This window comes from Vigna unguiculata, chromosome 10 (assembly GCF_004118075.2).
Source record: "Vigna unguiculata cultivar IT97K-499-35 chromosome 10, ASM411807v1, whole genome shotgun sequence".
NCBI classification, from domain to species: Eukaryota; Viridiplantae; Streptophyta; class Magnoliopsida; order Fabales; family Fabaceae; genus Vigna; species Vigna unguiculata.
In genome coordinates this window covers 35747512-35768462 of record NC_040288.1, presented here as the reverse complement: position 1 = coordinate 35768462, position 20951 = coordinate 35747512, and the positions used below count along the sequence as shown (strand labels likewise).

Sequence of the window (20951 nt, the reverse complement as noted above, 5' to 3'; positions counted from 1 at the left end):
AGTTTTATAAATGTCCTTATCCTTAGCTCCTTTCAGCAGAATTAGATTTTGCGACAACTTTAAAGCTCATAGTAAAAAATGAGTTATTTCTAGAATCATATGAATTTGTATGTCGAAAGCTTTTAGCCTTTTATATGCTTTGTAGGCAAGTTCATCTTCCATAGGTTTGTTAAGTAGTCACTGTTCTAATAACCTATTCAATGTTTTGGCTTTATCTTCAGAAGCATTCAGTTCCTATAATATGGGTCTCCCTTTGCTACCTTTATCAAAGTGAAGAAAAAAAAAAGAAAAAGAAAAATGGGTACCCTTAAGGTGTCCAAAAGTTCATGCACATTTTCAAAATTCTTAGTAATTTGCATGGTGGCATTTTCTTTGGTTGATTCAAGTTATTGTAAGTGTGATTTTGGGGGCATCTTCAATTTTGGGGATTCAAATTCGGATACGGGTGGGTTTCATTCGGCCTTTCCTGCACAACCTGGTCCCTATGGAATGACTTTTTTCGAAAAACCAGTTGGTCGTGCTTCTGATGGAAGACTCATTCTTGATTTTCTTGGTAATGAATCAATTCTTATATTAATATTTTGCATCGTGTTTTTCTGTTTTTTATCATTGATATGTTATCGGTTATAAATTAATATACCTTTTATTTATATATATATATATATATATATATATATATATATATATATATATATATATATATATATCAGAGTGGTTTTATATACAATGATTTCAGCTTAAAAATCTTAAAATCATAAATTTATGATTCCCGGTACAAATCTCTCGTGCTGAAGATATAAGATAAATTTATTATTTTGGGTATAAAAGGATAATTTGATAGTAGTCCGATATCGAATGATATTATAGGTTTTAGATGACTTTAATCGATTTAATTACTCGGATAATATTATCGATTTTAAAAATGTATCCAGTATCAATTTTTGTAAACATATTTCAATTAGGTCTTAGTAAAAAAAAATTATTAATGTTGTTAATTTTATTTATGATTTTTATCATTAAATTTTAATATATATATATATATATATATATATATATATATATATATATATATTTGTAAGTTATTTTAAATATCAATACAGTTAACCGTGTTAATAATTCTTTTTTATTCTGAAAGGGACCTAACTGAGACATCTTTTTAAAAGCTGTGACTCAATTGATATTTTTTTTAGAAAAATACCAAACTGACGCATTCAAATGAAAGGATGAAAGTGGATACCATTCGACTAATTAAATTACTCTAATACTATCTTAACACATCACTGTAAAGATTTACAACTATTTATAAAGTATAAATTTATTTTATCTTTAAACGACGTAAAATCTCCACCGTAACGAATTTCTAAGAAGGCCAATTCTACGGAATAATATTTGATATTGAACATGCAGCTCAAGGTCTAGGACTTCCATTTTTGAGCCCATATCTTGAGTCAATTGGATCAGACTATAGCCATGGAGCTAACTTTGCATCTTCAGCTTCCACTGTGATTCCTCCCATTGCTTCCTTCTCTCATAGTGGGCTCAGTCCCTTTTCCCTTTCCATTCAACTCAACCAAATGAAGCAATTCAAAGCCAGAGTTGATGAATTTCATCAAATAGGTACACACAAAACTGTTACTATAAATTTATATTTATTTTATCTAATAATGATACACTCACCTATGAACCTTGCTTTGCATGCACCACACAGGAACTACATCATCATCTGGTATTCCTTCACCAGATATATTCAAAAAGGCCATTTACATGTTAAATATTGGCCAAAATGATCTCACTTCCAAAATAGCAGGCACTGGTACTATTGATGGAGTCATGGACACCTTTCCTCAAATTGTTTCACAAATTAATGATGCCGTCAAGGTTTGAAGTACATTCTCCATTTTATGCAGTAACTTTTTAGAAGACTTTCGTGTGTAATTTTGATTCATGTTAACAATTTCAAAGCTGAGTCTAAATCCCACATTAATATGAGTTGATTGAGAAAACTTTCAAAATTGAATTTGGAAGAGATTTTCTACATTGATTTTTCTTTCATCTTATCAATACTTTGCTCTGTTTTCTGTAACATTATTTGTATAAATTTTTTGTACTCATAAAGTTTGTGTTTTTAGGAGCTTTATGCACAAGGGGCACGCACAATTATGGTATTCAATCTTGGTCCTGTGGGATGTTATCCGGGATATTTGGTGCAGCTTCCTCATGCTGTTACTGATTTTGATGAGTTTGGATGCATGGCTTCATACCAGAATGTTGTAAATTATTACAACAAATTGTTGAAGGATACATTGAGCCAAACCAGACAAAGTTTACCAGATGTTTCCCTCATTCATGTAGACACTTACTCTGCTTTGTCGGAGCTCTTTCACCATCCCACACTTTATGGTACAAACACATTCCCTTCATTTATTTATCTCTTCAGTTCTTCTAACTGGGGATTTCAAATGGTTGAATAGCATTACCAAGTTTTATATGCTGCAATTATACACCATACATGCTGATTTAACATGTGCAACTTTGGTTTATGGTTCAAGTTTGTCTTTTTCTTTGAACAGGGTTTAAGTATGGTACCAAAACATGTTGTGGACATGGAGGGGGTGACCACAATTATAACCCTAAAATTTTGTGTGGTAATATGCTAGCAAGTGCTTGTGCTGAACCTCGAGAATATGTGAGTTGGGATGGGATCCATTTCACAGAAGCAGCAAACAAGATTGTTGCAAATGCTATTCTAAATGGTTCTCTTTTTGACCCCCCTTTCCCTCTCCATGAACTTTGTGATCTACAACCTATTGCTTGATCAAGTGCTTGCAACCAAAGCTCTTTCTTATGTAGCAATTTAACTATTTTGCAATACTCAGCTGTCAAATTGTTAAATAATGTTTCGATTTATGGGGTGTTGTTACTTTCATCCTTGTGTGTTGCAGTTCAATAAAAAACATGGTACTTATTGGTAGCATTACTGTTTGGAGAAAAAAACATGTTATCATATAAAGGTTGGACTTTGGTTATATATGGTATCTGATATGAACTACTCTGCTTCATGTTATGCAGAAAAATGATTAACATCAGAGTTTATATGAGTGTGCTGTAGTGCTTTGATTTGAGTTCCTATAAAAATTTCTTAAGGTTTGAGTTTTAATGATTCTCACTTTTATTGATTTAAGAAAAACTAAAGGGTGTAAGACAGAAATCAAGCTACACAATGTACTTCGTGTTCAAATATAGACAACAGAAGAGAATACATATTCCTAAAAAGAAACTGAAGTGAAAAGAAAACATGAAATAGAAGTGCTATTAACAGCTATGGTGGTAACTACATGAATATAGGATAGTTTCTGTTGTTGTTGACTGAACAATTGTTTTGTTGATAAAGGATAACATTTATGTACTCATCCGTTTGCACAAAGTATCACAAGTGATATTAATGCACATTTTAATTCTCAAGGATTGGTTTGGTTCTGAGCGATGAAGCTAATGGTAATTTAGTTTCTCCAATCCAGAATGTGTCAAAAAGCTCTTCCCCAGCTGAATTTTTCTCCATTTTTCTTATTTTTCTCCTCTTGATCTCCATAACCAAAGCTAACAAGATCAAAGCCAAAACAACCAACCCAATGAAACCTATTACAAACCCCAACACCCACCATGTGGCAAATCTCTTGCCATGAGTGTGAAGTTCATTTGGAAAAGGAATTACAAGAGTGTAATGTCCTTGTCTGTGTACTTCACAAACATATGGCTTAGTCATGTTCTTGAATTTCACCAACCCATTATCAGAAAACTTAGCACAAAGAGGAGTGTGATTTCTCCCACGTTCATCAGCAAGAGGAAACCAAATTTTGATGGGATCACCATGAATGGCAAAGTTAATCTTCTGATCCACCAATGCTGACTCTGAAGAACTGTAAGCCATGACACCAAAAACTGGAGCCACCATTGTGTGGTTAGGCACATCGTAGTAATGAGAAGAACAATTACCTAAGTTTTGATACAAAATGGCTATTCTTTTGTGGCTTGGCCGAGACATGATCCGTGGCGGAAGGTTGAAGAAACTGTAGTTGGTTCCTCTTGACCATAAAGAAAAACTGCGCAATCTAACGACTGAAACTTCCATACCTGTTAAGTTTGAAGGAAGGGAAACATTGTAGAGAACACCTGTTCTAGGATTTTTTATCCCTTCATTTGCTTGCATGCGAAGAAAGGAATCCAGTGATTTACGATCAGAATAAGTGTTCAAGCCTTTAACAAGAGATGATGAAAACAAACACACAATTACCAATGTAACTTGCCACCATCTATGAGGCCCCATGAATGTCACCCCAGAAGCCTTCTTTTGTCTCTAATGTTCAATTCTTGAATGATTTTCAAGGAAATCCATGCATGCACTAAACCCATTGAGGCTCTTACGATGCAGTAGTAATTTCACTGCTCATCAATGGAAAAGGATGAGTTTTCTCACTACCAACTTTCTTTTCCTCTAATTTTGTTAAAGGTATAACTAAATGTAACTCACAATCAGAATCCTTCCCTAACCAAGTATTATGCCAAACTTTGGTTGAGAAGCTACATATAATATAACAGACCAGAATCTGTTTACAACAAGACTTGGTTTTCTTCTATTAACACATAAGAAAACATGTACAAGGTTCTTTGATGATGTGATGCAAGACACACTATGGATTTGGTTGAGAAGTTACATCTATACCATGTTATGAAAATGATTAGGTTCCAAAGTGAAACAAGAACACAAGTCTGAATTTTTCAACTCTTGTTATATGTATGTGGAGATCTATTGGAGTTTGTTGTGCCTAGAAATGAGAGGTGTATGTGGAAGAATGCGGGTGTAGGGAAATTAATGAGGCGATGAAATATGAGTGAAAATGTTGTGTTGTGATGACATTGGTCAAAGAGAGAAAAGGGAAAGAATGAGTTGGTGAACACATGTGCCAACCAGGACTTGGGTGTAACAGTCTGATACAATACATGGGGCGGAAGCTATGCAACTCCAATGCCTATTTTAGGTAACAAATTAGTTTGAGTTTTAAATTACTACTATTATTCTCATTGATCTAGTGAGGTTAAACATATTGTTAATTAATTACTGAGATGACATTCTTTAGGTAAAATTTCAGGTTTTAATTTCCTGATAGATAGAAAAGAAAATGGTTAAAAATAGGTTTTCTCTTAACACATTAAAATTAATCAAAAACAGTGGATGTTTATAAAAAAATGTTTTTTTAACAAATTCTATAACTAAATCTTGTTCAAAATATAAGTATTACTAGTATTTCTATCGAATTTTAAAATAAAAAATTATAGTATATTTATTAAATTAATTTGAAATTATAAAAGTATAATTAAATTTAATATAAATTTTATTTTATAAAATTCAATAATAATATTTTAATTGATTTTATAATAAAAATGTATTTAAGTTATTTATATATTTTTTTTAATAAAATGTATTATATATAACTATTTTAAATAATATATTAAGATTTAGTTAATTAAAATTAAGAAATCAAATTTAATTTTGAATGAAATATTGAGTAAAAAATGTAGAAAAATATAATAGTTGTTTCTCTAATAATAAAAATGATGGACGATATAGAAATTGTTGAGTAGACTTAATAAAGATACAAGCATTAGACGATACAAAAAATGTGAAGAGTAAACATATAAAGCTACAAATGATAGATCGTGCATATAAATGTAATGTTTAATTAGTCAGATAGTATAGATGTGTCAGTTTGTGTTACTCACTTTTCAAAATGTGTCAATCGAATCCCAACTTTTGAAAAAATGTCTCAATTAGGTTCCTTTCACTCTTGTAAGTCATTTTAAATATCGATACCATTAATGGCATTAATACTTTTTTACTCAAAGAGACCTGATTGAGACATCTTTTTCAAAGTTAGGACTCAATTGACACCTTTTTAAAAGTGGGTATGAAACTGACATATCAAAACAAAAGTGAGTATTATCTGACTAATTACACCTAAATATAAATAGTAGATTCTTGAAAGATACAAATGTTAGACTACAAACAAAATATAAATAGTAAACAATCAAAACTTACAAATATAAACAGTACACTATGCAAAAATACAAAGGTTAGATGTTTGATAGACTTTTCTATTGGAGTCTTTTTTTTACAATTTTTTTGGATTTTGAATTTCAAATTTTAACTTTGCTCCCATATTTCATAGCTTTTAAAATTTAGAATTTAAATTCAAACTTTATTACTATATATTTTGAATTTCAAATTTGACAATATATATCCTAATTTAGAAAAAAAATTGAAATCGAGATTATTAGTGATTTTTATATCTTTAAAAATTTTAAGAATGTATAATTTTAACTTGTAATGATATACCAATGTCTATGTTATGAAAATTATTTTTTAAATTATTGTTTAAGGTTGTGTAAAATGTCAAAAATATGTGAAAATTATTTAAAAATATTTAAAAATTCATATTTAAATTTTACAATTATTTATTTATTATTTTACACCATATTTTAATTATTTTTACTATTATTATTATATTAGGACTAATATGTTAATATATTATTATATTATTTAGAACCATAGAGCTTTTGTTCCTAAATATTATATTACTTGTTTATTTTCTATATCATATTTTTAACTTTTATTGTTTTTAATTGTGAATATTAATGTATTTCCATTAAAAAAATTTAATTTATCATTTTTCAAATTTTGATAATATATAAAATATGAACCTTTCTTATAAGTTAAAAATATTTGTAAGTTGTTTAGAGACATTATAAGAATCTATTGAAAAACCTACACTATTCTACAAATTCTTTTTAATGTTAAAATTTAAATTTTATTGGTATATTTTTTGTTTAATTAGTCAAATAGTATCACTTTCATTCTAAAGTTTCAGTTTGGTAATTGTTTTTAGAGAAAATGTTACTGTATATATTTCGAATTCCAATTTTCACAATATATGAATCTTAATCTTGCAATAATATTGAAATTGAAATAGTTAATTATTTCCATATCTTTAAAAGTTTAAAAAATTTATAATTTTTATTTTTTACCTTATATTTTAATTATATTAATATTATTATATTTTATATTTACATTATTACATATTATTATATTTTTTAATATATTATTATATCATTATGGGTCATCAAATTTTTTGAATATTTGAATTTATATATTTTTATCAGAAATATTAAAGTATTTATTACAAAAATTAACTTTTTGTATATATTTTCCATTTTTCATTTTAAATGTTAAATTTAATTTTTTTTATCACATTCTCTTTCTTTTACTGTCTGTTACAATTTCAAATTTGAATCCAAAATTTATTAATATTATTATATGTATTATGATTAATTTTTCACAACATAAAAATGATATTATTTTCAATGAATTAATTTTGAAATTTATTCTAAAAACACACAGAAGGAATATATTACCTAATATTATCTACTGCTTGATGTTTAAAAAAATCAACTATAAGAAATGTTCAGTTTCGAAGGACATTAAATGAAAAAAAAAATAGTTTCCAATGTAAATTCAATGTAATGTAATATTATATAAAAATATAAAATGATAATATTACATTAATCCTACATAAATATAAATTTATTCTTAAATTAATATTTAAATTTAATCATAAATTAATATAAAGTTAAGAATACAACCATAATCAGTACTATTAGATCAATCAGTTTTCAAACACATTAATAGAAGAGGATTTTGGTTTCCAATGCAATATTTTAAAACCATAATTGATATAAAGTTAAGAATACAACCATAACAAGTAATATTAGATCAATCGGTTTTCAAGCACATTAATAGAAGAAGATTTTGCATTTTGCATTAATCATTAGCGATAAATAAAGAAGCATATAACATCTCAAAAAACAACATGATGATATTTTATATTTTTTATATACTTAAAATTGATAAATAATATTTTTCGTGAATGTCTTAAACTCTAATTATGTGTTTGATTGATACTTCATGATTCATTGAGTCCCACAAATCATGATTGTTGTTGTTCATAATAAATAGTCATAATTCAAAATGCAAAATTCTTGGAAGACGAAAAGTTTTCCATTTATTCTTTATATTTTTCACATTTATATTGAAAGATGTAAGTGTTGATTTATAAAGTTTATTTAATAAGCTACATTGAAATTTAAGAAGATTTTTGAAAACTGTATAAAGCTCTCTTAAAAAGGTAGGTAGATTTTTAAAATATTTTTCATTTAAAATTTTAATACAATAAATTCATATATAACATTGCAATGAGAAACACAAAAAGTTGTTGGTTTCTAATATTTAATGTTATTTAATGAAAAAGACATTCATCTTTGAGAAGCTACAAATATATCTTGGAAGTACATTGGAAGAAACTGAAAAGTTCTTTGAGAGGTTGAAAAAATATACCCTGGAAGTAGTGTTGGAAAAAACTGAAAAATTGTTTTAATTCTTCTTAACATCTTTATATTTTTGGAAGATGAAAAGTAAATTTTGAAAAATATAAATATATTTTTCAGTAAGCTAGGTAAAAAAAACAAAGTCTTAAGTTTTAATTTGGTAATTAAATATATTTAAGGTAAGTAATTTTATTTGCATTTATTAATATTGTTATTAATTATTAAGAAACTATTAACTTATCAGATTTTAAGAAAAGTGTAATATGTAATGACTATTTTTAAAATAAATTAATAAAATACATAATTTTTTTGTAGAAGAGGAGAAAATATTAATACTTATATAAAAAATATTTGTTAGTTATAAATCTTTCTTCTAATTTGAACTTTTTAAAAGTCTATGTTATCATTAATGAGACAAATTCATGGAGTCAGAACTTAATTTTAATTTTGTTTGTTCAAAAATTTAAAAACTTGGATTATGCCTTTATAATTTGTATTTATTATAAAAATAAAATGTAGTTAATGATTTGCATTTACTTCACTATAAAAATTCTGAAATAGTAAATATTATCTTATCAAATAAGATTTAATATTATATTTTAAAGTATTCACTCTCGATTCTACAAAACATTTCAGTCATGTAATATCCGCAAATTCCATACAAAATCCTAATTAATTTATTATATTACAATTTTTAATTAGATTTATTTTATAAAAATTAGCTACCTTCTCCAATAAACTTTGTAAAAGTTTCTAAAGTTGTTATTTTATCATATTTACTTCAAAATATTAATTATGAAGACCACCAAAATTATGTATATTTTGGGACAATGCACATTAGAACTCAAAACAGTATTGTTAGCTTTGCAATTGTATATAATCATATATTAGATTAGATACTATTAGAGATTTTGGTCATTCAAAATGACTTTTACTCTATGGGAATGTGAGAAGATTTTTGGATCCCGTATAAAAAATTTTCAAGAAGGTATGTAGATTTTTTAAAATATTTTCCATTTAAAATTATAATACAATAAATTCAAATATAACATTGTATTTTAGTGTTGGTTTCTTCATAATTAATTATAAAGATGTGTTGGAAGAGACACATTTTTATCTTGAAAGTAGTGTTGAAAGAAACTGAAAAGTTGTTTTTATTCTCCTCAACATCTTTTAATTTCTCGAAGATGAAAAATATTTTTTGAAAAGTATAAAAAGCATATCTAGCAAGCCAAGTAAAAAAAAGTTTTAATTTTTAATTTGGTAAATAAATGTATTTAAAGTAAATAATTTTATTTGCATTTTTTATTAATAAGATATTATTAATTAATCAGTTTCAAAAAAAGTGTAATATGTAATATTATTTTTAAAACAAAAATTAAAAAAATAACAAATATTGTCTATAAGAAAAGGAGAAACTATTAATATTTATATAAAAATATTTGGTAGTTATCATTATGTATTCTTTTAATTTTAAATTATAAATCTTTTTTGTACTCTGAGATTTTTAAGATGTGGGACAAAGTACTGGAACGAGGAAGCAAACGAATATATTTCATTCATGGATTTAACTTATTAAACTTTAATAAATATTTATTGAAGCATGAGCTTTATTTCAATTTTGTTTGTTGAAAAATTTAGATTTTACCTTGATTTGCATTTATTTTAAAAATAAATTGTAACTTATGATTTCCATTTACTTCACTATTATAATTCTTAAACAGTAAATATTATTGTATCAAATAATATGAAAATTATATTTGAAAGTATTCACTTTCAAAACTACGAAACATTTCAGTAAATATCGTGTAATATTTTATAAATTCCACACCAAATCCTAATTAATTTATTGTATTACCATTTTTAGTTTAATTTATTTTAAAAATAATAATTACTTTATCTAAAAAACTTTGTAAAGGTTCCTAAAATGTTATCTTATGATACTTATTGTTCCAAAACATTAATTATGAAGACCACCTATTATGTTTTTTTGGGACATGACACTTTCTTACTATAATAAATGAATGTTGTATATACATGTCTTCTCCAACACATCATTTCCAACCTTTGTCACCATAATTGTTCTGCTCAAAGATTAAATTTCCTGCATTGGTTTGTGTGCTTTTATGACATCTGTCAAACATAAATGTTCTACCAAGATTAAATTTTCCCACATAGGTCTATGTGCTCTTATGTTCTTAGCAATTGTATAAATGTTTGCATCTTCAACAAACACCTTTGGGCTCCCTCATTCTTCTCAAACACCTACCATATTCATCCATCCAAAAAAATATTGCAAGTGTGGTATGTGAAGAGACAAAAGAAATAGAAATCATAGAAGATGTACACATAAAGCATAACCCAAAACAAAAAGAAAAACAAATAAATAAAAAAAGCAAAAACCACGAAAAAAAACATTGAAGCAAAGAAAACCCCTAATAATAAAAAACAAAACTTTAATGGGTTAAACAAAAAGTAAAAAAAAACATATTCGAAGATGAAAAAAAAAACAAAAACTTAACTTAAACAAATCGTAGTTGAAAAAAAAAAGATTGGAGAAAATCATAAAAAAATAGTAAGTTGATTTTAATGCAAAGAAAAAACCTTAATAATGAGAAACTTCAACTTTGACAAATCAATGAAGAAAAACACAAAAACAGTGAGTTGAGTATGATCAAAACCGAAACTTAAATGGATTAAACAAAAATAAATAAAAAAAACAAACTGAAAATCAAAAATCAAACTGGAAAGAACAGAAGACATGGATGTGAAAAGAAGAAGAGGTAAACTGAAGACACATCTTGATAAAATTTTACCTGTGAAAAAAAAAGATGGTAGAAAAAACATTAAGTTTTGAAACTGAGATCTAAAAAATAAAAATGAAGAAAAATAAACCTTTTAAGAACGTTATTCGTGCTTGATAGCCTTGCCTTTGGCTTTGAAGAGATCTTCAGTTTTCTCCTTCTTGAAGATTTCATTCATCTCGAAAACAAAAACAAAGTTAAAGTTAATATGTGAGAAAAAAAAACCCACATAAAAAACACAACACATAAATGAAAAAAAAAACTTAAAAAAAAAAGAGGAGAATGATTTTAGTCCAGTAAAAATCAAACCTTTTACAAATGATCTTCATGAAGGTCATCAAGAATCTCATAGGAAAAAATAAACCAAAAGAAATTAAGATATGAGAATAAAATATCCATCGAACAACAAATCTGAGAAAAAACAAACTCGATCAAACCAATATCGACAACAAAGAAAAGTATATCTGAAAGCTAAATATTCATCAAAGAAAATAATATAGAAAAAAAAAAGGTAGATCTAATAGAAAAATAACAATCAAACACAAAAATGATAGAAAAAAAAATAGATATGAGAAGATGGTAGAACAACGAAAACAAATGAGAAAAGATGATATGAGAAGATGGTAGAAGAACGTAAGAAAAATAAGAATTTGTTACCTTCTTTTATTCGTGAAGGTCATGAAGAAGTCCGAACAAAAAATAACCCAAAAGAAAAGTAGATATGAGTAAAAAATATCCATCGAACAACAGATTTGAGAAAAAAAACTTGATCCAACCAATGTCAGCAACAAAGAAGAGTAGATATGTAAGCAAAAGATTCATCAAACAAAATATTAGAACAAAAATAAGTAGATCTAAGAGAAAAATAACCATCAAACACAAAAATGATAGAAAAAAAGTAAATCTGAGAAGATGGTAGAAGAACGAAAACAAATGGGAACTTGTTACCTGTTTCTTATTCGTGAAGGTGATGAAGAAGCTTTGAGACAAAAATAGCGATCCAACATCTCGTAAAAAATAGATATGAGAAGATGGTAAAAAAACGAAAATAATGAAAATGAGAAGTTGTTACCTTCGTTGTATTTATAAAGGTGCTGAAAAATCTCACAGCAAAACATCAACCAAACCAAAAGAAAAGAACATATGAAAACAAAATATACATCGAACACCAGATCTGAGAAAAAATCCTCGATCCAACCAATCTCGTCATATAACAAAAGTAGATCTGTAAGCAAAACATTCATCAAACAAAAAAATATAACAAAAATAAGTAACTCTGAGAGAAAAATATCCACCAAACACAAAAATGATAGAAAAAAAATAGATCTGAGAGATGGTAGAAGAACGAAAACAAATGGAAATGAGAAGTTGTTACCTTTTTCTTGTTGGTCACGATGGTCATGAATCTAAGTAAAAAACTGAGAAAAAGATCCATGCAATAGAGACGAAGAGAGAAGACGGAGAGTGATGGAGTAAGAGAGAAAATAAAAAGTTGGAGAGAATGAGATGAAGTGAGGAAGAGAGGAAGAGAGAAGACAGAGAGATGAAGAGAGAGAAGAGGAAGGTTGAGAAGAAGCTGAAAAGTCTAGAGTGTGTGTGAGTGAGAAAGACAGGAAAAGAAAAGAGAGAGAGATACAGAAAAAAAAAAGGTGAGATAACTTTCCGATGTTGAATTATTTTTTGAAAGCTGAAAATTTTCTTTGATTGACATGTTAGCACTTTTTCCTGTTGTAGAATGAAAATTTTGAATTGAATTGGATCAGATATATTATTTAATAGAAAAACTTTTCATTTGTTAGTTTAGAATTGTATATAGTATTAGATTAGAAGATGAAATACTAGTTTGTAGTTAACTTTTTTAACAAAAAAACCATTTGCATGGAAGAGATAATTCTATTCATCACCTCAAACATGTGTCAAATAAAATTAACTTCGACAAAAGAAATTGCCTGTAAACAATGCATACACACACAAAAATTATTTCCATCCACATGTTAAAAAATATCTAAATTAGTATTTCTCATTATTAACTTATGAAAACGATTATAGTATATACTTAAATAAGAATATATTTTTTTATATGGACAGTAGTTAAAAATAACAAAAAAAAAATGCTAAATTTCCAAATTAATTTGTAAATTCCCCATTTACTTTACGCTTGCTGTAACATTTATACATCATTGAATTAAAGTTTAATTTTTAGCAAATTATCTGCTTTAAAAACTACAAGTGATTATCTTAAATCTATCATGGTCTAAACACAGAAAAAACTGGTCCCATATATGATATAATTCCTCCTTCTATACTCATATATCACTCAAATTTCTTACACAGGGAAGAAGTGAAGAGATAATGGTTCCATTCAGAGCCATATACATAAAATTTGCTACATTATTTTAACAATGAAATGGGTTCATTACAGGGGCAATAGAGGTTGAGAGGAATTCTATTCTACTTCAAGGGATACATACCACTCTTATACAGCAGATAAGAGCAAACAAAAACAAATGGTGCTCACACATGATAAACTTCACTTGGTATTTGCTAACACCATTCTATTCAGTTCCGGTAATTTTCTTCTTCAGTCCCTCAATGTCTGTAGCTAGCTCCTTCCTGCTAGACTGTATAGAAAATACACATAAATAATCACTTGTAAGATGTACACTGAACAAGACATGTGTTGTTGCAGAGGTATAAAAGTGTAAGCATGTGTCTTGGTAAAAAAGTTATCATTCAATCACTTTTGAATTCATTCAATAGCTCATTTATCCTATGCAGAAACATCATAGCACTCAAAAGGAAAAAAATTGAAAACAAAACGTACAAGTGTATCAAAACCAGCCGAAAACTAAGCAGAGAATTCAAATTCCTCAGCCATGGTAAAATAAAATAGTGAAGTATTCATGATGTGTTACTTACCTTGAACAGAAGGTATCGGTAGACAAACCATCCAGTGTATCCTAGACCTACCAACTCCATAATCTTTGGAAGCTGAAACATAAATAGTACTATTTCAGAACGGTTCACCAAGGTTTTATATCGATGATGTACTCAGAAATATATAACCAGAAGTGATAATACAATAAGGAAAAGTGAATTATATTCATAAAGAGTGAAGGCTTACCAAGGGAACTGAGTTGATTGCACTCACGAGAATGGAAGATAGCCAAACAGCAACTAAAGCCCCACCACCATAGATAAGCACTGTGGACTTGTTTTCAACAGCATCCCACTGATTATGATAAATGGAGGATATTATTTCCACTTGGTTAAAAAATGAGTTTTTACTAAACATTGTGTAAAATAAGGGTTGGCAAGGAGGAGAAAGCGCATGCTTGTGGATTTGTTAAAAGGAAGTTCAGGACAAAACCAAATTGCTGAAATCAGCCAAGTAGTAAACTTCTTGCCTTTTCCTTCAAATCTGTGAATAACTCATTGGCATCTACTGATGATGATTCCTCTGAAGAAGCTCTGGTCTGAAGCAGAAAAGATTTTCGGGACACTGAAAAAGGAAAAGAGACATACCTTAGAATTATTATAAGATAAATGAACAAAAAAAATATGAAGAAATAACATTAACATTGAATAGGCAAATTACTAGTCCTAAAGGTTAGTAAAATTACAGACACAGAAGGCTTAACCAACTACAGTAATCAAGTGTTAAGACTCTTGGACAAGTATTAATTGGTGGTGGCATGAATTACCCCATTCACATTGCAGAAACTACTTAACTTTCTGGATTAGACTTTGATTTGGCCAAGTGTAAGGACTCAATACTACAAGATGTTTACTACCCTCATCAATTTCAAAATGCAGAAGTGTTTCCGTTACATAATGAACATCACCTTGGACAGGGATGATCAAACATGGAATAAGTTCAAACTAGATACTTACATAACACTCCTACGTAATCAGTTAATAAGGATTAAAATACATCAAAGAGGAAGTGAGATAAATTATTTCAGGAGAGGACAAGATAAAAGAATTGGAAAACAGCTTATTAGCGCTGACAGGCCTCAAATTAAAGATATAACAATGTAAAAATACAAACATACTATATATGACAATAATTCATGAGTTTATGCAAATGAAACCCTTTTTCCTTATCCATTTCCTACTAAAACCAATCTTCGATGGTCGGAAACTAAACATTGGCATCACCCAGAAGGAATTTGAACGTGGTTCGTCACTTCATTGAAGTCTAACCAACCCCATTAGTAAATCAAATCAATCTAACTAAAAAAATTTCTACCGAATTGTTTGGAGCCACGAAAGTTTACACCTTTTTGTGCATTAACTTAGGAGGAAACAAGATTTCCAAATTAAGACTAACAAGGAGAATGACATACCAAATAGAAAACGAGAGAAAAAGTAAAATGCATATCAAATGTAAAAAGAAAGGCCGTTTTTTTTTTTCTTTTTCTTTGTTACAAATTCTAAAAACAAGTAATTAGAAAAACGCAATATTCCTGAAGATTAAAAGTTTTGAGACGAACAAGGAAAAAGAAGAAAAGGGAACCTGAAAAGTGGTTGAGGGAAGGTGAGAACAAGGTGGTGCTGGTGCTGGTTACACGTGGAGGCAGATAAGGCAAAGCAGAACAGCGGGTAACGTTGGTGGTGGTCGGAATCCTAGGTGGGAGTAGCACCGTCACTGCCGCCGCCGCTGCCATTATTGTTATTAATTAATATGAGAAATATGAACAGTGTGATGGGTATCACTCTATCTATCCCCAAACCGAGAAATTGGCACTCTGGTTGGTCTCACTTTCTTCTTTCTATTCAAATTCAATAGATATTTACTTTTATAAAAAAAAAAAAATAAAACAAAATAGAGAAGAACATGTTGCTTACACTGACTTGTTATCCACTACCTTAATTCAATATTCCAACATCTTGACACGTGGACTAACCTCGCTCTCTCATTGGCTACTTCCCTATCTTCTAAATCCACATCTCGATCAAAATTTCAACTCCTCCCAAAATCAACCCTACACAGTTAAACCTACTAAAAACAATTTTTTGGCTATTACTTCAAGAAAACTTATTTTTAAAATTTTCTAGAACACGTGGTTCAGAGGTTACTTTTAGTAAGAGTAAAATTATTATTTTGAAATTTTGGAATGTGTGAAGAAATTGAGGGGGTGCAGGAACTAAAAGACTAATTTCTTCCCCATCAATACTCCAAGAAAGCTGGGTCCTTTATGCTGTGCCAGCCCATTGAAATTTTCTTTCTGGGCCGGCCCATTATCCGCCATATCTCTCTCTCAGTTGCTCTTTCTTGCCCTAACTCTGCTACCCACACTTACCTTGCTTCAAACCACCAACTTCCTCGTCCGTATAGAACAAACCACCACCGACCCATCGCCGGAATTATGCTCCGCCTCGCAAAGCCGAACCCTTTTCTCTCCGGGCACCACCTCATCCAGCGCTGCTCCGTGAGCGGCACGGCGAAGGGCAAGGCGAAGATCAAAGCGGGCCAAGCCCTGAAACGCTCCCGCATCACCACCAAGAAATCAGGATCCGCATCCCAAACCGGAGCCCCACCCATGTCGCGCGAACGCCAAGAGCGTGAGAATCTATACGAGCGGTGCCTCCAGGCCCCCACCCCGCTCCGGTACCTTACCCCGCGGCAGCGCGAGCGCGAAGCGGAGCGCGAGAAGATGGGGCTCATCAGCAAGGAACGGAAGCGAGAAATCGAGATGATGAGAAGGAAAGACGACAAATTTAAGGTTTCGGAGAAACCCACGATAATTGGGACACCCGGGTTGGATTATGTCTCTCTGGGGTTAGTGGATGTGGAGAAGTTGCCGAAGTATGAGTTAACGGTTGAAGATGGGAGGAGGTTGGCGAAGGAGTATAGTAGGGTTTTGATGAGGAAGCATAGGGCTAGACAAGCTGCGGAATCGAATCTTTTGAGAATGAAAAAGGAGGCAATTGAGGCTTTGCCTGAAGGGTTGAGAGAAGCTGCTTTGGTTCCTGATTTGAGTCCTTTTCCTGTTAATAGGTTTATGGCTACTCTCACTCCTCCTATTGAGGGTTACATTGAGCAGGTTAGGGAAGCTGCTAGTAAGATCAGTGGAACGGAGAAGATTAGGTGACTTTGTATTGTGAATGGAATTCGTTTTGTTTGTGAATTTTGTCCACTGTTTGGTGGAATGGCATGGAATAGCAAATAATGTTGGTTGGTTTTTTGACTGATGAAATAGGATGTAATGTCATGAGAATGAAATATATTTAGTCTGATGTTTTCTATTGTTGTTGTTGTTGTTGTTTAGAGGTATGCCATGAAATGATGTTAGCAAGCTTAGATGGTTTGAAGTTGGATGAAATGAAACAGGCTGAAATTGAAACTAGCTGATTTACATTGTTTGAGATTGAATGAAATGAAATGTGTTGTAATGATCACTTTGATTTGTTTTCTGTCATTTTGAGGTATTGGATGAAACTTACTTGTTTTCTAATTTATGCTTGGGTTCAGTTGTTTTTCTAAATATTGGAATGGGATGAAATACCTACTAATGGTATCATGGTTTTATTTCAATTCATGAAAATTGTTGTATGATTCTATCTCATTTCACCTTGTTTTTAGATGAACGATTTGAAAGTAGGTTTTGAATTGTATTAGTGAATTGACCCTAGTGTGTTGTATTGTCATTGTTATAGTTGAACTGGATTCCTTTTTTTGTGAGATAGGACAGTGTGAAAAACAAATGGAAGAAGGGATAGATCAGTGAGCATATTGAATGGCTGGTATTAGCATTGATATTAAACGTTTGAGACAACAACTTGAAATCAAATTCATTGCATTAAAATTAATTGTTAAAGGAATTCAACATTCAAATGTCAAATTAGTGAATTGTGCAAGTGATTCAGTTGTTGTTGAGTGAAAGAGTGATCCTACTGAGAACATGTCACTAAATTCATCTATAGAGTAGAAGTAATTCTTTGTTTGTCAGTTTCTTGGACATGAATTCTGTATTTTATTAGATTTGACAGAAATGGTTGAAAACATCATATAAGTTTGTAATTGAAGAGTATATGAGAGGGTGGTTAACCTTAGTATAATTGGTTGTGTATTAGATATGTAGGTGTGAACTTTCTAAGGGTATCTGTGTTAAGGTTTATAATCTTTTGGTAGTTTTGGTTTATACTCTTGCAATAATTTTTTCGCAGAGATTGCTTTTTAACGTCTATCTGTACATTTGGATGGAATGAATTTTAGAGATTATCATCTGAATGATATAAAAAAGCATAGATAATACTTCTCACCTAATATTCTAAAGCTCTTATCTCTAAGTCGTCAACTTTAATTTGAATAAGAGTTAAATATCATAATCTTCATAAAGGAAATGTTATGTTATTCTATGATAAATAAATTTTTGGACAATACATAAAAAGCTAAGAAATTGTTTCTACAATTAATTTAAATGCTATAAAATTATGAATTCCAAAGTTTTTAATTGTATTAAGAGTTTTTTTAAATAATTTAGTGGAAATAAAATATTTCAAAATTATTTCATTTAAGTTATTAAGATGAATTTATTCTTCTGATTTATTATCACAATAATTTGAAATATCTTAGTTAGGGTCTTTTTTTGGTAAGATATGTTTCGATAAATTTATTTATAAACATTTTTTTATGAGAGAAAATAAGAAAAAAATGAATTTCTTTATAAATTAAATTTAGTTCATATATAAAATAATTTTGTAAAATTTCTTCTATATATCTTCATCTAAAATTTTATTTTTGATTTGTCAATAAATTAATCTTAATTTATAAAAAATTTTATTCTAATTCATAAAAAAATCATTTTGTTTTTTATTTCTACTCTTAAATTTTGTTCATACTACCTTAATGTTAAGAGTCATTAAGTCTTTTTTTTTTTAGTAAATTTCATGTCATGAGTTTTATAAAACATTTCTTATTTATATTTTATCCTTTCAAAACTTAAGCTTTTATTTAATTATTACAATTACTTTACATTTTGAACTTGAAAGTAGAAATATTTTTTAAGATTATAATTGGAGGACTTAAGATCCAAAATTTTAAATTTTATACCATATTAATATTTTTAATATGAAATAATTTTACAATTCAAATCTTAAATGGTTAATCTAAATATGTCTTATATTTAAATTTTACCCAAGATGATAATGGAGGGAAAATGCGCAAAAATCATGATAGTGGAAGGAGAATGCAAAATCATTTGAAAAAACATTACAAAAGGGAATGGAAACAAATTTCATGGTATTTTGGAAAGTTACAAAAAGCAATTGTATTATCTTTCAAAAATTTGAATAATAACGGTATAACAATTTTAAGATCCATGTTTCTAGTGATTCATATGTTTCCTATTGTTGATGTCGTCGAATGACTAGGAAAAAGCCTTCATGCAACGTTCTAGATTTCAAACATTTTCCTGTTTCATGGATATGCAATTAGTACTTGTTTGGTGGGGTTGTACCGTATTTTGAAACATGTACATATATAATCATATCACGTAACTAATTTATTTTCGAACAGACCCGAAATTCAGGAAATTCAGTAAATTGAATGTAGATAATGCATATTGCACCAACAGGATCATTGCTGAGGGAAGTGAATGAGTAAAATCTTGGGCCTCGCTGGGTCAAATCCTGAAACCATTCTCAGTGTCGAAGCAGCCACAACTTCGTATTTTAAACAAATGAAGCATAATCTTCAGCTTCAGGAAGAGGCAAAATCATATTATTTACACGGGATAACATTTGAAAAGTAGATTTAGTACTTGACATTTAGTACTTGACATTTAAAAGCTGTTCATTCTTTATATCTTCATCACACTGCAGTAGCTGCTAGTAATAAGCTTAACAATATGGTGTTCTTAAAATCCTTGCTTATTATGAAGGGGGTTCCTCCTATATAGCTACTGCAGTCTGATCTGGATTAAGTATCATATAATCTCTATTTATATTTCCATAACAGGAGGAAGCTCTATATTTTGGATGGTATCCCAGTTCCACAACATTAATCACCACAAAAATACATTTCATAATTTACACCCACACCAAAACAGAACCAAGCAGAAAATTAGACAGACAAATAGTCCATAATACGATTATAATGAGTATTAAGTCTAGGGACTAATTTGAAGGGTTTTACAAAATTTAAGCGACTATGTATTAGTACTTTTATGACTGCTTAAATGAATATACCTTGAAGAGGGAGTTATCCTAATAATATCAAATTGGTCGTTTACTTAAAATCAACCACTCCAACAAACAACTGCCTATGAAATAAAATCTCATCACATATCTAACAGGTAGAATAAGAGTACTCTGCCGCAGGACTATGTTCATAACGGATTGGGCCATGTTTGCTCAAATTGGCATGACATACAGAAGGATCCGTGAAACATTATAATTGAAACAGAACAGTTAAAGTTCCTTGCTAACATTCTATACAGGACAATATCCTAAATGAACTAGCCTATGAAAAACTAGCTCCAAGGACAGAAAAATACACTAACAACTAACTATGAAAGACTACAAAAACTGAAAACTCCTATCGCTAATTTTGCACAACAACAAAATGATTTCACATATCAAACTATAGCCACCAACACAAACGTAACTCCTTCAAAACCCTAACAAGAATTACAACCAAACTTCATGTGGAGAAACAAAGACAAATGGACCAGGAGAACAGATCCAAACACCCTTTACATCTTC

General features: G+C 29.4%; 4 protein-coding genes and 1 long non-coding RNA gene across 5 annotated transcripts; 2 read left to right on the top strand and 3 right to left on the bottom strand.

The window, feature by feature from the left end:
- Positions 1–247: 247 nt before the first annotated feature.
- Positions 248–3093, top strand: LOC114166598 (GDSL esterase/lipase At4g01130-like). The gene is made up of 5 exons (XM_028051345.1): positions 248–553; positions 1408–1617; positions 1709–1878; positions 2130–2400; positions 2571–3093. The coding sequence occupies exons 1-5, from the start codon at positions 298–300 to the stop codon at positions 2813–2815; spliced, it is 1152 nt and encodes a 383-aa protein (XP_027907146.1). The 5' UTR covers positions 248–297; the 3' UTR covers positions 2816–3093.
- Positions 3094–3097: 4 nt separating this feature from the next.
- Positions 3098–4419, bottom strand: LOC114166600. The gene has a single exon (XM_028051348.1). The coding sequence runs from the start codon at positions 4322–4324 to the stop codon at positions 3452–3454; it is 873 nt and encodes a 290-aa protein (XP_027907149.1). The 5' UTR covers positions 4325–4419; the 3' UTR covers positions 3098–3451.
- A 5997-nt stretch (positions 4420–10416) lies between these two features.
- Positions 10417–12833, bottom strand: LOC114166603. The gene is made up of 4 exons (XR_003599971.1): positions 12616–12833; positions 11550–12465; positions 11332–11418; positions 10417–10701 (listed from the first exon to the last, which is right to left on the bottom strand). It is a non-coding gene; the product is annotated as an uncharacterized LOC114166603 (long non-coding RNA).
- Positions 12834–13521: 688 nt separating this feature from the next.
- Positions 13522–16049, bottom strand: LOC114166601 (protein CURVATURE THYLAKOID 1A, chloroplastic). Its single transcript, XM_028051349.1, has 5 exons — positions 15760–16049; positions 14648–14742; positions 14365–14472; positions 14160–14231; positions 13522–13861 (listed from the first exon to the last, which is right to left on the bottom strand). The coding sequence occupies exons 1-5, from the start codon at positions 15908–15910 to the stop codon at positions 13796–13798; spliced, it is 492 nt and encodes a 163-aa protein (XP_027907150.1). The 5' UTR covers positions 15911–16049; the 3' UTR covers positions 13522–13795.
- Positions 16050–16471: 422 nt separating this feature from the next.
- Positions 16472–17590, top strand: LOC114166599. Its single transcript, XM_028051347.1, has one exon. The coding sequence runs from the start codon at positions 16613–16615 to the stop codon at positions 17336–17338; it is 726 nt and encodes a 241-aa protein (XP_027907148.1). The 5' UTR covers positions 16472–16612; the 3' UTR covers positions 17339–17590.
- Positions 17591–20951: the final 3361 nt, after the last annotated feature.

Bases quoted from the DNA above. Each gene is read 5' to 3' on its own strand.
- LOC114166601 (XM_028051349.1), bottom strand. From the start codon at position 15,910: ATGGCAGCGGCGGCGGCAGTGACGGTGCTACTCCCACCTAGGATTCCG. The intron at 14,473-14,647 runs GCAAGAAGTTTA...TATCATAATCAG, and splicing joins TCACAGATTTGAAGGAAAAG to TGGGATGCTGTTGAAAACAA. The intron at 13,862-14,159 runs GTAAGTAACACA...TTTTCTATACAG, and splicing joins ACCGATACCTTCTGTTCAAG to TCTAGCAGGAAGGAGCTAGC.
- LOC114166600 (XM_028051348.1), bottom strand. From the start codon at position 4,324: ATGGGGCCTCATAGATGGTGGCAAGTTACATTGGTAATTGTGTGTTTG.
- LOC114166599 (XM_028051347.1), top strand. From the start codon at position 16,613: ATGCTCCGCCTCGCAAAGCCGAACCCTTTTCTCTCCGGGCACCACCTC.
- LOC114166598 (XM_028051345.1), top strand. From the start codon at position 298: ATGGGTACCCTTAAGGTGTCCAAAAGTTCATGCACATTTTCAAAATTC. The intron at 1,618-1,708 runs GTACACACAAAA...TGCACCACACAG, and splicing joins TGATGAATTTCATCAAATAG to GAACTACATCATCATCTGGT. The intron at 2,401-2,570 runs GTACAAACACAT...TTCTTTGAACAG, and splicing joins TCACCATCCCACACTTTATG to GGTTTAAGTATGGTACCAAA.